The sequence below is a fragment of the Barbus barbus genome (genome assembly GCF_936440315.1).
Source record: "Barbus barbus genome assembly, chromosome: 26".
In the NCBI taxonomy this organism is placed as follows: domain Eukaryota; kingdom Metazoa; phylum Chordata; class Actinopteri; order Cypriniformes; family Cyprinidae; genus Barbus; species Barbus barbus.
In genome coordinates this window covers 12561498-12578015 of record NC_136754.1, presented here as the reverse complement: position 1 = coordinate 12578015, position 16518 = coordinate 12561498, and the positions used below count along the sequence as shown (strand labels likewise).

The 16518-nt window shown below is 36.9% G+C and overlaps 1 protein-coding gene and 1 long non-coding RNA gene across 4 annotated transcripts; both read right to left on the bottom strand.

Annotated features, from left to right (window-relative positions):
* Window positions 1-10310: 10310 nt before the first annotated feature.
* Window positions 10311-13271, bottom strand: LOC306846017. 3 transcript variants are annotated; one of them, XR_013782035.1, is made up of 6 exons: window positions 12850-12886; window positions 12395-12431; window positions 11326-11625; window positions 11074-11169; window positions 10888-10956; window positions 10311-10762 (listed from the first exon to the last, which is right to left on the bottom strand). It is a non-coding gene; the product is annotated as an uncharacterized lncRNA (long non-coding RNA). The 3 variants fall into 3 exon arrangements; XR_013782034.1 differs by lacking the exon at window positions 12395-12431 and having other exon boundaries at window positions 12850-13271; XR_013782036.1 differs by lacking the exons at window positions 12395-12431; window positions 12850-12886 and having other exon boundaries at window positions 11326-11970.
* A 1202-nt stretch (window positions 13272-14473) lies between these two features.
* LOC306846015 (cystatin-like protein) lies at window positions 14474-16067 on the bottom strand. The gene is made up of 4 exons (XM_079379072.1): window positions 15841-16067; window positions 15574-15669; window positions 15386-15454; window positions 14474-15260 (listed from the first exon to the last, which is right to left on the bottom strand). Exons 1-4 carry the CDS (start codon window positions 16012-16014, stop codon window positions 15141-15143), a joined length of 459 nt encoding a protein of 152 aa, XP_079235198.1. The 5' UTR covers window positions 16015-16067; the 3' UTR covers window positions 14474-15140.
* Window positions 16068-16518: the final 451 nt, after the last annotated feature.

Below are 16518 nucleotides of genomic sequence, written 5' to 3'. Positions count from 1 at the left end.
GAAGGAAACCAGCTCTGCTCATCACCTGCAGAGTGCCATCCCAAAGTAAAGTGTGCTGGTAGCAGCTTCATGCTGTGGGGCTGTTTGCAGGGACTGAGGGACTCGTCAGAGCAGAAGAAAAGCAAAATGCACCAAAACAGAGAGCTGCCTGTGATTGCACAAATTTGGAGATGCCAGCTGGGTAGAAGGACACTCTCTGGCTTTCAGAGGAAATGGAAAGTTTTTTTATTTGTTTTCAAAGACATTCCTTGTCTGTTTGTGTGGCATCTAGGGAATTAATTAACTCCAAATGTAATTGGACATGCTTTTAGTGTGCTTGTGTTCTCTGACTTACATAACCAAGCTTTTCTGTGCTCAGCCATTATTAGTAAAAGTGTCATAAACTTGTTTTACTGTTGTCCTGAGGTTGATTTATATCAGTCAGTCCTTTTAATGGCCACTATTCAACCTCTGAGCCATTTATGAGATAAACCTTCATAGAATTAGACTTTGGGATATTATAATCAATCATGCACATTATTTGTGCTTGAACTGCTACTTGACCTGATACTGTTTAGCCTAGTAAACTTTACAGACATTGACCTTGTTCTACTCTTATTTTATTGTGCCTGAATGCCCTGACCAATTAAAAAAACATACCAAACAGTATTATCAGTTTATAGTCGTATGTTTCTGAATGTGAGATAAAGTTAAATCCAAGGCCTTTTAGTAGGCAGCTGCATCTCAGCGTGACTAGATCATGTTGTGTCTGTCTCCAAAACACATAGCTTGAGTTCACCGATCAGTGGCAGGGGAGCAAATTCAGCCTATAAATATAGAAAATAAAAATATGAAAACATTGGGCTTGGGTTTGTTTTCTATTAAACAGTTGTGATAATAAAAGGGCTGGTTCTGTCCAAAAAAGGTGGGGACTTGAAGTCTTTGGAGAACAAACAGCAAACAGCAATGTGCTGTTTTCTGTATTTTGAGCTTCATTTACGGCATTACATAAGGCCTAATGGCCGGTGAGAATGTATGGGACACATGTGACAGCAAACATATTTTGAGCTGTATGACTTCGAATGTATGAGGGTTGCTTTTTCTAATAATTGCCTGCTGTTTGTTTATCAGTTCTATATCAAATATATTTGTAAACTGACTCTCAGATACAGAAAGCACATTAATACTACAATCTGTATACTGAGTGACTATAAGCCCTTTACATCAGTGGTTCTCAACCTTTTTGACACCAAGGGCCCCAGACGAATTTTGTAGACTAAGATGTTTCTGGTCCTACTTCATTTATTGAAACTAGGAAGTGGTAATGTGTTAAAATATAGATTAATGTTAGCCTTAATGAAACCCAGTCCAGAGCATTCAGAAGCTCAGACAGGCAGAAGGTTCACCTTCCAACAGGACAATGGACCTAAACACACAGCAAGAGTGGCTGTGAATGTCCTTGAGTGGCCCAGCCACAGCCTGAACTTGAACCCAATCAAATATTTCTGGAGAAACCTGAAAATGTGTGTCTGCCCCATCCAACCTGAAAGAGCTTGAGAGGTGAAGAGGTGAGGAGACAAATGGCAGATAATTGCCAAATGATGATGAGCAAAGCTTGTCGCATCAAACAAAAAAAGCCTTGAGGCTGTAAATGTACTTTATATTTAGTTAAGGGTATGAATACTTATGCAATGTACTTATTTGAGTTTTTTATTTTTAATACATTTACGAAGTTGTGACAATTCTGTTTTTGCTTTGTCAATATGGTGAATGGAGTGTTTAACATAAGGCAGCAACATAACAAAATGTGAAAAAAATTAAGGGATATGAATACATTTGTAAGGCACTGTATTTGATTCTGTTAATTAATTACTTTTTAAGAGTAACACTAAATGTTTTTACTTGTAACCCTCAATAAAAATGCAGCCTATCTGAATACACACAAATATAACTGAAATTCATAATATTACAGTAAGGTAAAGATAATAAGTATGACATTTCATAATGTCTGAATAAGTTAAAATGCATTACATGTGAGTAGGAATTCATAGAAACACAAACATCTATGTATTGTCCTGACGCGTCCCCTTTAAGAAATCCGAATGTCGTGCGCGTGCAACTGAAGCGCGCACACTTTGAACAGTAACGGTCAAAGAGGAGAAGAAGCTGAGAAATCGAGTGATTAACGTTGTTTAACTTGTTAAAATTTATTTAAAGATGCTAAAAAGGAAGAAATAGTAATACTTACCTGATCTGCATCCTAAAAGAACAGTTTTAGGTGGATGATATCTGTTGGTGAGTTTTTGAGCTCGTTTTATTGTATGGTGATTAGCACAGGAATATTGTTTAACAACTCATATTAATGCAATATTTATGTATGCTGTTTATAATAAAATGTCATTATATAAAACTGGAGTAGTGAATACAATATGCCTGTTATGCCACCATTTTGAGCTGTTTTGAATAACATTGCGCTTTACGGTTTTGTATAGCACTATTTTAATTATTTGTATTGATGAGTAACTTAAGATGTTCTTATGGCCTATTGTCCAGGTCAGGTTTTATGTTTATAAAAAACCAAGACTTTTAAGATGAAAATGATATTAAATTATCATGATAACTAGCAAGTGCAGGAATCACAAAGTCTCATGTCATTTAATAAATAAATAAATATGCCCTGATACCAACAGCTTATAAGGGAGAATTATTTAAACTAGTTAACTACAAATGAAATAAGTTAATTGTATAACAATTAAATAATGCATTAAATATAATTAAAATTTAATTTAGTAACTACATTATTTAAGTTTAATCTTTAACTGTAAAAGCTGCTAAATATATTCAGTCAACACAGACTTGTTACTGTTGTAGTTTTGCTACTCTAAATTTAGTTTGAATCACTTCATGCACAGCTATATTTTGACATTGGCTTGTCTTCCATTATCAATGTCAATCATAGCAATGAGTCCCTGAACAATTTATCAGATTTACCCATGTAATATTTAACACCCGCATTTGTCGTTCCTGAAATGGTATATGTGGACGTTTGGTCCTCTTAGATAAACAAAAATTTTCTTCAAATTGTGAATGGATTTTGTACAGAAACTAAGCAAAGAGCAGCACAGTACAATTGACTGGAAATGACTGAGCTGGCTTATCTAAAACCAGGAAGCAATCGTGCAAATGGTCAATAGAGTCATAGAGAGGTCATTAGTGATTGCTTTGAAATATATTGGATACAGTATTTTTCATACTTTTTCCCGGTTTTCCCTTAACTTAATTGAATGTGTTTTTTGTCTCTCTCTCTGTTTACATTACACACAAACTGAACTTTATTACATTTATCGCATGAAATGAACAGTATTATACACCTCAAAGGGAAATTAAACTGATTTACAATATCAAATTCTACTTTCAGTTTGATGTTTTTTTGCTCTGTGTTGTGATGTGATTGTATTTGCTATTATTATTATTATTATTATTATTATTGTTGTTGTTACAGTAAAGTGTTATTTTTATATTCAACTTCTGGTCTCCTGGTATAAGCTTTATATCTTCCTCCCCAATTATTTTCGAGTCTAGAACTGGTCTAGTGGATATTTGCATTGGAGGATGCAGGTGCTACATCAATCAATTATCAGTGTCTTAGAAAGTTTTTTTGCACTAATGCTGTGCTGCACGAATCACCTCCCATGTTGTTTACAATGTTACTGCAGGTTTTGCAACATACAACGAACAATGTCTATATCAGGGTGCAAACTGCAAGTACTATTTGTTAGTAAAACAAATACAGTGGAAAAGTGCACATTTAGAACAATAAAAAAGTCCTATAGGATTAAAATCACATTAAAATCCTATAGGAATGATTCTACAGGATATTTATGTCTTGTCCTATAAGACTATTCTTATTGGAATGGTTCCAAAATATGATATAAATTCCAATTCGAATCCTATACAATTTTCCTATTGGAATCCTAACTTTGGCTCCAGTGTTGGGAACATTTAGTACTCAAAAGCAAACAAATGTTAAGCCTGCAAGAAAGAAAGAAATGTTTGTTATGATTAATTTAAAATGATTAATATAAAAAATTCCTTCACCATCCCCCTTCTGATAATTTCTCTTACATGATCATCAACCTTCATACATCAATTGAATTTGGCATGCTTACATCATCCAATTATAGGTCTTGCAATGAATAAAGTAGCAGTCACTGGAAACACAAGTTTAAGCAATGGTCAAAACATTACCAAACGGTGCGAAAGAAATTATCAATTCTAACAGATTCTAAAAATCTACCTGAATCTTCAACTCAGTCTGCCTGAAAAAAAATCCACTTTGCTGATGTTAACAGTAACAAGACAATATTTCATATTTTTGACACTGAATCAGTTTGACGAAATCCATCATGACGATGATCCCATGTTATACACTCTGGAAATATGGCATTGTTTTATTTCTACCACAGTAATTATGTTAGGAGTGGAATACCACTAAATCTGAATGGGTGACACAACTTTGACAACGGCGGAAGCTACTGAAGCTACTTGTTGTGTACTCATGAGCTGATTGGAGATCTCCACACCATCCTGGATCCAGAGACAAAAGACATCCCTATCTCATGCCCCTTGAGATGACAGCATTTGTGATTTCAAAGGTTTGGAATTTGGAATTTTTATTGAATCTAGAATATTGCCTAACTTATGAAATCTCAGTCAGTTGAACTTTTGATCAATCCTGCCACAATCTTGCACGGCTGGATGTTCTCTAGTCTTAAGGAAAAGTCTCGTGAAAGTTTCACCATCCTGCACTGAATCAGTCTGCCTCCATGCTGACCCCTCTGAAGTCAACTTCCTCTTTCATAATGAGAGCAGAAGGCCCATCAGCTATTTTCTCTTCTCTTTGCTGCCATGTCTCTGCTTCTTTCCCACTCCAGGCTATTCGCTCCTACTTGTCAAGGCGGCTGTTCCAGAAGCTGCCTGGTTACAGGTAAAATCTAAAAAAAACTCAAGAGAACCACATGAATCAAATTGATCCTTTGTAAATTCTGTCCACAATTGTGCCTGAGCAATCAGCTCTTCATTTAATTTCCACTTTTTAACCTTCTCTTTCAATGGTCTCTTAATTTCAAAAGTCTCGTCTGGTTGACAACAGCAGTTCCCCATTCTATTTTAATAAAGCAAGTTCTTTTTTGCTGAATAGAGCAAGCCATTTCTTCTTTACAACATGCAGAAAACAGCAGTCATTTCCTCCTAATTAATATAGAATATGGTGTATAATGTAATAGCAAAGAATTTGTTGTCTTTTCTCTTTATTAGAAACTAAAATTACTTTGAGATGTCTGTTCAAATCAAAATTTCTATTTAACTTGGTCACCCAATCTCATTCTCATTCAACATAATGCACAAGAGTTTATCTTAAGGCACTTTCACACTGGGGGAACCTTTTCATAGTTCCAATAATTATTGCCATAAGTTACCTCTTTTTGGCATGTTTACACCGCAGGAACTAGGAAAGTATTCAGTTCTAGGAACTTCTTTTTGGGGAACTAATTTAGCTCCTACTTCAGAGTAGAGTCTAAGGCCCTTTTTACACTAGTGCGGTTTTGTTTTAAAATGAAAACCATCCTCGTCTACACTGGCGTTTTCACTGTGTTTCAGAAGCAAACTTCATCCGCACCACACAACCAAAAACGCATGTCACATGACCATTCATGCACACTGGGCATGCACGTAAACATTATTGTTTACACAGTCGATAATTTTGACCTCTGTACGATGTATGATCAGTAATAAAAAAAAATTGATGTACGATAATTTCAGAATTCTGTGGGACTTCAAATGATATTCGTTGTAATCATAGGGCTTCTATACTTATTGACCTAGCTGTGGATCATGATTGTGAGGAGAATGCACATTTTATATCTCATCTCACGTTATGTCTTCTCAGCCAGTCATCGTGACTGACTCTCTCTCATGTGCACAAGTTAATGTTCCTGCAGCGCTTAGGTCAGTTGTTTCCAAGTTGCGGTCGATAGTTTAAGCAATAAAGTATAGAAAATGAGTGCTGAAAAGGAAGGTGAAGACAGGGTAGAGGCGAAGAGGACGGAAGAGTCTATGGAGCAGCCTAAAAGAAAGCATCGACAGCAAACATACAGAACTTAGCGGGAAAAGGAACCCAGATTTGCAGGATGGCTAAGACCTGTTTCAGGCAATGACACCAAAGCCTTCTGCCTGAAACAGGTCTTGTTAAAAAATAATGGCGCAATGATGGCTGAGATCACTGTTTAAAAAAATCACGAAAAAGCAAAGAAACATCGGTACAAAAAGAAAAATCTAGCCCCAGCTCAAAGATCCATAGCACAGTTGCTACAGAAACTGTTGGACAGTAAACAGCTAGAGACAGCAAAAATGCAGAGATAAAGCTAACAGGGTTCATTGCAGAGCACAACATAGCATTGAGGACCTTGGACCATTTGGTCAAGGTCTTGAAAGATATACACTGCTCAAAAAATTAAAGGAACACTTTGAAAACACATCAGATATCAATGGGGAAAAAATATTGTGCTGGATATCTATAATGATATGGACTGGGTAATGTGTTAAGAACGAAAGGATGCAGTTCCATCGTTTGATGGAAATTAAAATGATCAACCTACAGAGGGCTGAATTCAAAGACACCCGGAAAATCGCAGTGAAAAAATGATGCACCAGGCTAGTCCATTTTGCTGAAATTTCATTGCAGCAACTCAAAATGGTACTCAGTTGTTTGTATGGCCCCCACGTGATTGTATGTATGCCTGACAATGTCAGGGCATGCTCCTAATGAGACGATGGATGGTGTCCTGGGGTATTTCCTCCCAGATCTGGACCAGGTCATCACTGAGCTCCTGAGGTGCAACCTGGCGGTGTCAACTCTGGAGAGATGTGCAAACAGAAATGGCAGGAAGTTTCACGCGTGGTACGCTAGTCAGTTATCAATGAGTTTCAGTTGTAAATGACAGAGAAACTTGCATCAAAAACATGTTAGTTGTTGATCAGTAGATACTAGGATTTGAAATATTTGATAAAAAAAAAAAGAATTCCTGTTCCTCACTCAGATTCGCAAATTCCGCACCCTTACTAAGCTGATCCTGGATGCGCAGGACTACATCAAAAATCCATACAAAGGAAAGAAGCTGAAGGTAGACAGTCTTGTGGCTCTGTGCTGAAAGCTTTGATTAAAAATTACTGTTTTTCCTCTCACTTGGAACGGTTACAAATACTAACTTTGTGTATTTGTCCCCTCTGCAGAAGCACCCAGACTTCCCAAAAAAACATTGACACCGTATTTCCGTTTCTTTATGGAGAAGCGTGCCAAGTACGCTAAACTACATCCAGAGATGAGCAACCTAGATCTCACAAAAATCCTGTCCAAAAAAAACAAGGAGCTCCCGGAGCGTAAAAAAGTGAGTGCAATAAAATAAATTGTCGCTAGGGCCTGAGCGTCTCGGGCCAGGGCCGGGCTAGGGCCTACATTTGAAGCCCGTGCAGGGCTCTACTCCATGGACATGCTTCCCCAGACCATCACTGACCCACCACCAAACCGGTCATGCTGAATGATGTTACAGGCAGCATAACGTTCTCCACGGCTTCTTCAGGCTCTTTCACGTCTGTCACATGTACTCAGGGTGAACCTATTCTCATCTGTGAAAAGCACAGGGCGCCAGTGGCGGACCTTCCAATTCTGGTGTTCAATGGCAAATGCCAATCGAGCTCCATGGTGCCGGGCAGTGAGCACAGGGCCCACAAGAGGATGTCGGGCCCTCAGGCCACCCTCATGAAGTCTGTTTCTGATTGTTCGGTCAGAGACATTCACACCAGTGGCCTGCTGGAGGCCATTTTGTAGGGCTCTGGGAGTGCTCATCCTGTTCCTCCTTGCACAAGGGAGCAGATACCAGTCCTGCCGATGGGTTAAGGACCTTCTATGGCCCTGTCCAGCTCTCCTAGAGTAACTGCCTGTCTCCTGGAATCTCCTCCATGCTCTTGAGACAATGGCAATGGCAATGCCTTCTGGCAATGGCACGTATTGATGTTCCATCCTGGACGAGATGGACTGCCTGTGCAACCACTGTAGGGTCCAGGTATCGCCTCATTCTACCAGTAGTGACACTGACCCAAGCCAAATACAAAACTAGTGAAAAACAGTCAGAAAAGATGAGTAGGGAAAAATGTCAGTGGCCTCCACCTGTAATTCTATTTTGGGCCGTCTCATTGTTGCCCATCTAGTGCACCTGTTGTTAATTTCATTAATACCAAAGCAGCTGTTGTGCAGCTGTCATGTTGGAAGGCGAACCTTCAGCCCAGTCTGAGGTCTTGAGCACTGTGGAACAGGTTTTCATTCAGGATGAACCCACAGCATGAGGCTGCTACCAGCACACTTTACTTTTGGGATGGTACTCTGCAGGTGATGAACAGAGCTGGTTTCCTTCAATCATGATGCTTAGAATTGAGGTTCATCAGACCAGATAATCTTGTTTCTCAGAGTCTGAGGGTCCTTTAGATGTTTTGCAAATACCAAGTGTTTTCAAGTGTAATGCTGTACACAAAGCAGCGCTTCGCACACAAACGATACTTTATCAGACATTAGATGAAATGAAAATGACATCCAAAGTTTTCTGAAGAGAGTCGGTTTCCTTCAGAAATACAGATTTATTTTAATGATATTCTAATGGGCTTTGTGATATCACAAAACCGGGAAAACAATGCTGTAGTGCAAATAAGCCATTCGTTGTAGTTCTTGAATAGGTTTTTTTTTTTTAAATCGAAATATCTCCCTTTGGAGTGGACTTTGAATTTTACACAGAATTTTACACCCTGAGTAAAATTCAAAAGGTAAAAAAAATAGATTAATGAGAAAAAAACGGAATTTAAACAATTGTAGTATTAGGCTGCAACATAACAAAATGGAAAAAGAGTGAAGGGGGTGTGAATAATTCATTTTTTAAGGTTAACTATTTTTTTTCCAAGACATTGTTAGATGCCAGTGTTTCTTGTCATAGATATGCAAAGATTTGATTTCAAAAACAGTATCATAGCTATTAAACTAATTCTTGTTATGGTTTTCGATCTGTAGCCTATAACCTCAGAATGATCTCAAAGTAAAAAGAGGTGATAATATCTGATTTGTGGTGGCTGTGCTTTAAAATGAAATTATTATAAAATCTTAATTCAAGTGATGAAGGATTCTGAAAGTGTGACAGTAATCAGTGTTGAGTTCTACTGTAAGGTTAACCCTGCCTGCTTTAAATGTTTCAAAATGATTAACAGTTGAAAACATTATAATTTAAAAAAAAGTAATCAAATGTAATCAGTTACATTACTTTATTAAAGTAATTGAAATAGTTACACTACTTATTAAATTTTAAACAGGGTAACTTGTAATCTGTAACACTGTAACCTTCCCAACACTGATCATAGGAGATTTAGTCATATTTTCATGCTCTTTCAGTCACGTAAATTGTGCTTTTATATTCCATCTCCATTATCGTGAAATCCACTGCACACTACAAAAACAGCTCCGAACACGGCGCTAGGTGCCCTCCATCCACCGGTTGTAGATGTTTACGAATCAGCTTGCTTTATTTATTTATTTAAAATGTAAAAATCTTAGGATAACAATATTGATTTATTAATATTAACTCATTCAAAATTTCTCTCTTGACCTTTATTTTCAATCATGCTTTTAATTCATCACCTCGTGTATTTCCTTCGATTCAAATTTCAAGGCTTAAACAGTATTAGTCCGAATTAAAATCTTATTCAAGCAAAGAGCTTCCTCTCGTGGTAATTTCCTTGCTGAAAATAGGCTAGTGACAGTATTCAGTCAAGAAGCTACCTGCCCAAATTCACAGCTGAGGTTTCAGATCTCTAGCATCTACACACCATCACTTTGATCAGATGAATGTAGAATCTGTAGCACTTCTAATTCTAAGTTGCAGCATAAATGACAGGTTGCTCTTTGCAGTTTTCTTGACAGCTTTTCTGGGAGCACTCAGTCACAACAGAAAAGTAGGCTACATTTTTCATGTGTGGTAGAAGTTCCACATACAAACCTGACAGTTAAACTGGGTGTCTCTCGACACTAAAATTATCCTCAGGTGACTTCTTTGACCGCACTGCAAAATCAGGTCTTTGACACTTCAGTTAAAAATTCAGCTACCCAACACCTAAGTGTCTCAATCTGAGTCAGACATTGTCTTTCCCCCTGTGTACCCTATCACTCAGGACTAAGATCTAGTGTTCCGCTACACCTGCTGTATAACCGCCGCAAAAACCAGACAGACTCGAGACCATGCCTTTAGATATGCTTTAATCATGGTCAGTAAGACCTCAGTCATACCAATAACAGACAATCCTCACAGAATACAACAGTTTATATAGCACAGGCACTACAGCTGCAAAGATTACATATAGTTACTTTCTGTTACTAAGCAAATTTGGTTTTTTATTACTTCAGCTTGTTACTCAAGTCATGAGTTGTTATGGTTATTCTAATATTCGGACAGACATATAGCCGCCTTGTCCATATGCATCCATTCTTTCAACACACTAAGTAACTTTAATTTTTTATTTCAAATAGCCAGTTGCAAATGTTCTTGATCCTTTTTACATCTCAGATGCATCCAATACATCCTATTTGTTGCTGTTCATTTGCTCCTACTTGTAACAATAGATGTGATCCCCCAATATTATGACTGTCATGGCTATTCACCGACGGGAGACATTCATTCATCCTTTTTTTTATCTGCAATGAGAGAAAAGTAAGAACCTTTTAGTGCAGGAATATCTTGACAATAAAGAGGATGAATCGTGATGGTGTTCTGTGAATGTAGGTTTTTGTCCCCATGGACTAATATAGTAATGATTTACCGCTTCCTTATATCTTAGAAGTAAACATGGTTCCATGGTTCCATTACAATCAATACAGGAAACCTGAGGCTGAGAAAAATACCATACAAATAAATAAAAAAAGACCATGTGAAACTGTCAGGTTTTTCTACAATGACTTCTACAGGCATATAGACAATTATTCTCTGATAGATAGTGAATACTTACTCTCTTGTCTTCGGTTTTACAGTCTTTCTGATGGACACTCTGTGTTGTGTTGTCACATGAGGTGGGTCTCAGTATCACATTGAGCATGTTTTTATGCTGTCATAAATGGGAAAGATACAGGTACGTGTAACTCTAGCATAAAAATGACACCCAAATATACATGTAGGAGAAGCTTAAACATTTTATGGAGTATTTTAAGGCACAAGCACAAAAACAAATAATCAAAACAAACCAACAAATTAAATAACTTACCGTTTTGATAATGGTGTAATAGTCAAGGTGTTTGCCTTTTCCGTGATCCTTGTTGCCTTGTTTTATTGCCTTGTCAACAATTTTTCTGTCATGATCGTCTAACTTATCATATTCCGTTCCCTTAGTTGACTCCAGCAGGAACAGAGCGCTAAGCAGGAACAGTAAGCCTCTCATCTTGACCAGTAACTGAAGAGCTGTGCTGTTTTCCTGATGTTTTTCAGAATCAGTTGCTGCTGTCACGTCTACACAGATCACAACAGCTGTCTGTGATTGGTCTGCTTTGTAAGCAGAGGTCCTCCCCTAAGTTCATGAAAATAGAGGGTTTGTGCAGGTTTTATATGGTAAATTGAAATTGCTTTAAAGAACCTTTTTAAGGAAGACGTGTTGATATACTCTTTAAATTCATGAGTTGTATTTACTAACATTTCAAAGTTTTGCAAGATAAATAAAAAATACAAATATTATTTAAACGTATATTGGTCATAAAAAACAACTGACAAAATTTGCATTGCAAATACTCTTTGGTACAAAGAACATTTCCCCTCAACTCAACTATTTCTAAACCACAGTATTCAGAAAATATGTAAGATATAAAAACTCTATAATCACCAAAAAGCCATCCTTTAACAGCTTTTTTAAAAACTTGTTGAATGTTGTTAAACCCTTTAATGACACTGGTAATTTATTCCATGCAATTGCACTTGTGTATAAAACAGTATTATTCCCCACCAAACATTTAAATATTATAACTCCCACCCCTAGTGACATCAAATTAATTTCCTAAATAACTTGAAACCAAACGATGAAAAATTTTCTACATTGTACAAACAGATTACTGGAAATTCATCCTAAAATTTCCAACAGACTTTTTAACAGACATGACCAAATTTAGGCAATTCAACTACAAACTGGGACCTATTCTGCCCTACAAAGGCAAAAGACCTTAACTTGCTTGAGTGTGAAACTGAGAAAAATGACTTTAAAGTTTTTTTTGTCCAGCTAAATTATAGGTAGGGCACTGGAAATTAGTAATGAAAATTATCTACATTAAAAAAATGTGAGCACAAACCCTTTTTTGAAGTTACTGTACTCTGCCTTTGCATTTTCTGCAAAACATGAGAAGTCCAAAGTCACACCAAGGCAAAAGACAGTAACTTCCACATTATCAAAATTTGGTTGCAGATCACCAGAAGCTACTGAACGTAGACACTGTGGCATTCTCTATATCTAGTTTTTCAAAATCAAATAGATTAAATGGTTTACAATAATCTGATAGATTTAGGCCTGCAGCTGAGAGAGCCAAATTCAATTTCTCAAATGCAATTTGACATTCATTGTGCAATTAAAATTTTTCAAACTTTTTTTTGCTCATGAGCTACATAGAAGCAGATTGGAGATCTTCACACAATCTTGGATCCATGGACAATAAACATTCCTATCTCGTACTCCTGGGGATGACAACATTTGTGATCTTAAACGTTTGGAATTCGGAATAATTATTTTTATCTAGAAAATTACTTTTACCTCTGCGTGGATTGTCGGTCAGTTGAACTTTTGATTGATACTGCCACAATTTTGCATGGCTGGATGTTCTATTAGTCCTTGAAAGTTTAACCTTTTCCTGCATTGAATCAGTCATGCTGACCCCTCAGAAGTGTCAACAACTTCTTTCAGTAGGGGAGCTGAATGCCCATCAGCTACTTTCTCTTCTCTCTGCTGCCGTGTTTCTGCTTCTTTCCCACTCCAGTCTGTTCGCTTCCCCATGTCAAGGCAGCTGCTCCAGAAAAGACTCAGAGAACCGCATGAATCAAATTGGTCCTTTGTAAATTCTGTTCACAATTGTGTCTGAGCAATCAGCTCTTCATTTAAATTCCATTTTTTTAATCTTCTCTCTCAGTGGTCTCTTAATTTCAAAAGTCTCATCTGGTTGATAACAGCAGTTCCCCATTCTATTTTAATAAAGCAAGTTCTTCTTTGCAGTGAAAGAGCAAGCAATTTCTCCTTTACAAAATGCAGAAAACAACAGTCATCTCCTCTATAGAGTAGGGTGTATAATGTAATAGCAAAGAATATATATTTTTTTCATTGACTAGAAAGTAAAATGAATGAGATGTCTGTTATGTGTGTTTAAATCAAAATTTATATTTAATTTGGTCACTCAATCTCATTCAACACGATGCACAAGAGTTATTTTAGTTAACATAAACCAAAATTGTAGAATCTCTGCAATTTTGCAATTAATCAGCTTGCTTTATGTAATTATTATTATTTTTTTTAAATCATACATCTCAGAACAACAATATTGATCTATTGATTATTATTCAACTCTTTCAACATTTCTCTCTTGATCTTTATTTCCAATCATGCTTTTAATTCATCACTTTGAACAACAGTTCATTCGATTCCTTCATCACAGCGTAAACAGTGTCAATCTAAATTAAAATCTTATTCAAGCAAAGAGCTTCCTCTCAGGATATTTCCTCTGCAGAATATAGTGACAGCATTCAGTCAAGAAGCTGCTATCACTACCTGCCCATATTCACAGCTGAGGGTCAGATCTGTAGCATCTACACACCATCACTTTGATCAGATGAGAATCTGTAGAATCTGTAGCACTTCTAATTCTAAGCTGCAGCATAAATGACAGGTTGCTTTTTGCAGGAACAACATTTTTCTAACTGCTTATTTGGACCGCTCAATCATAACAGAGAAGTATTTTTCATTTGTGGTAGAAATTCCCCTATGCACCTTATAAATCAAGTGTTTCCCTACACCAAAATTATCCTCAGGTGACTTTGCGCGCACTGGAGAACCAGGCTTTAGACAATTAAGTTAAGAATTAATGTTACCCAATGACTAAGTGTCTCAATCGGAGTCGAACATCGTCTTGCCCCCTATGTACCCTATCACTCAGGGCTAAGATCTCTGCTGTATAACTGCCGCAGAAACCAGTAACCATATGCTTTAATCACGGCCAGGAGGACCTCAATACAACAGTATATATTGCATATATGTGCATGGCCTTGTCTAATATAATTGGTTCTTCATGTTTGCTTTTTACTCAATTCATGAGTTGTTATGGTTATTTTGACAGACGTCTAGCCGCCTTGTCCATATACATCCGTTATTGCAACACATTAACTTTGGATCAAGTGTTGAGGACATTTATTACTCAAAAGCATATACAAATATTAAGACGGCAAGAAAATAAATTTTAGTTATGATTAATTTATAATAATTCATATAAAAATTCCTTCCCGTTACATTTCGTATAGGCCTATATAGGCTATATACACAAAAAAATGCTGGGTTATTTTTTTTTAACCCAAATGTTGAGTTCAGCCTGTTGGTAGTTTCGCACTGGAAACTCCTTTGCCTTGCATAACATAAATGGATTTTATTTGTTATAATGCCGAGTGTAATTTAATTTGATGTTAAAATATGTCCTCTAATCTCAGTACTGTTTGTTTTAGGAGTCAGTCGCGCCATCTCTCAGCTAATATTGTCAATTATGCTGTATTCACCAAAATAAATTCAATTTGTCTAGTATTTTGTCCATGGGTGTGCTTGCTTATTAATAAATGTTCATCTTTTGATTATTGCTCTTGCCTATAGTAATTCTGTGTGTGATTTTTAATTTCCAGACCATTTTAAGCCAGCAATATAATAATTTTTAAACAAATTAAACAACCCAGCATGGTGGGTTAAAACGTTTAACCCAACCAGCTGGGTCAAAATAACCCAGCATGTGTTCTGTTATATATAATAAAATTTTCAATTGGCCAGTTGAAAATGTTCTTGATCCTTTTTACATCTCAGAAGCATCCAAGACATCCATTTTTTTGCTGTTCATCTTCTCCTTTTTGGTAAATTGCATATGCTGCCCCAGTATAATGAATCGCTGGTGGGGCACATTTCTCCACTCTTTTTCTTATCTGGAAGAAGTGCAAGAACCATTTAGTGCAGGAATATCTCGACAACAAAGAGGATGGATCATGATGGTGTTCTGTGAATGTAGGAGTTTTTTTTATCCCCTTGGACTAATATAGTAATGATTTACCGCTTCATTATGTCTTAGAAGTAAACATGGATCCATGGTTCCATTACAATCAATACAGGAAACCTGAGGCTGAGAAAAATACCATACAAATAAAATTAAAAAAAGACCATGTGAAACTGTCAGGTTTTTCTACAATGACTTCTACAGGCATACAGACAAGTATTCTCTGATAGATAGTGAATACTTACTCTCTTGTCTTCGGTTTTACAGTCTTTCTGATGGACACTCGGTGTTGTGCTGTCACATGAGGTGGGTCTCAGTATCACATTGAGCATGTTTTTATGCTGTCATAAATGGGAAAGATACAGGTACGTGTAACTCTAGCATAAAAATGACACCCAAATATACATGTAGGAGAAGCTTAAACATTTTATGGAGTATTTTAAGGCACATGCACAGAAAACAAATAATCAAAACAAACCAACAAATTACAGCTTATGAATTAAATAACTTACCGTTTTGATAATGGTGTAATAGTCAAGGTGTTTGCCTTTTCCGTGATCCTTGTTGCCTTGTTTTATTGCCTTGTCAACAATATTTCTGTCATGATCGTCTAACTTATCATATTCCGTTCCCTTAGTTGACTCCAGCAGGAACAGAGCGCTAAGCAGGAACAGTAAGCCTCTCATCTTGACCAGTAACTGAAGAGCTGTGCTGTTTTCCTGATGTTTTTCAGAATCAGTTACTGCTGTCACGTCTACACAGATCACAACAGCTGTCTGTGATTGGTCTGCTTTGTAAGCAGAGGTCCTCCCCTAAGTTCATGAAAATAGAGGGCTACTACAGGTTTTATTAAGTTTTAATTAACCTTTTAAGATCAAGTAAAAAAAAGGATCAGGAATAAAGGGAACACAATATGTCAATACATAAATTCTTTAAATGTACGAGCTGTATTTGTAGCAGTGGTCTCAAACTCAGTTCCTGGAGGGCCACCACTCTGCAGAGTTTAGCTCCAACTCACACCTGCTTGTAAGTTTCTAGTAATCCTGAAGAGCTTGATTAGCTGCAGGTGTTTGATTAGGGTTGGAGCTAAACTGTGCAGAGCTGTGGCCCTCCAGGAATTGAGTTTGAGACCAATGATTTATAGCAACATTTCAAACTTTTTGAAAGACAAAAAGAACTTAAACATTTTG

What these genes read in the sequence shown, in the direction of transcription:
- LOC306846015 (XM_079379072.1), bottom strand. Translation starts at nt 16,014, where the DNA reads ATGAGAGGCTTACTGTTCCTGCTTAGCGCTCTGTTCCTGCTGGAGTCA. An exon ending in ATTACACCATTATCAAAACG is followed by an intron (nt 15,670 to 15,840) that starts GTAAGTTATTTA and finishes CATTTATGACAG; the next exon opens with CATAAAAACATGCTCAATGT. An exon ending in TTCTAAGACATAATGAAGCG is followed by an intron (nt 15,261 to 15,385) that starts GTAAATCATTAC and finishes CACTTCTTCCAG; the next exon opens with ATAAGAAAAAGAGTGGAGAA.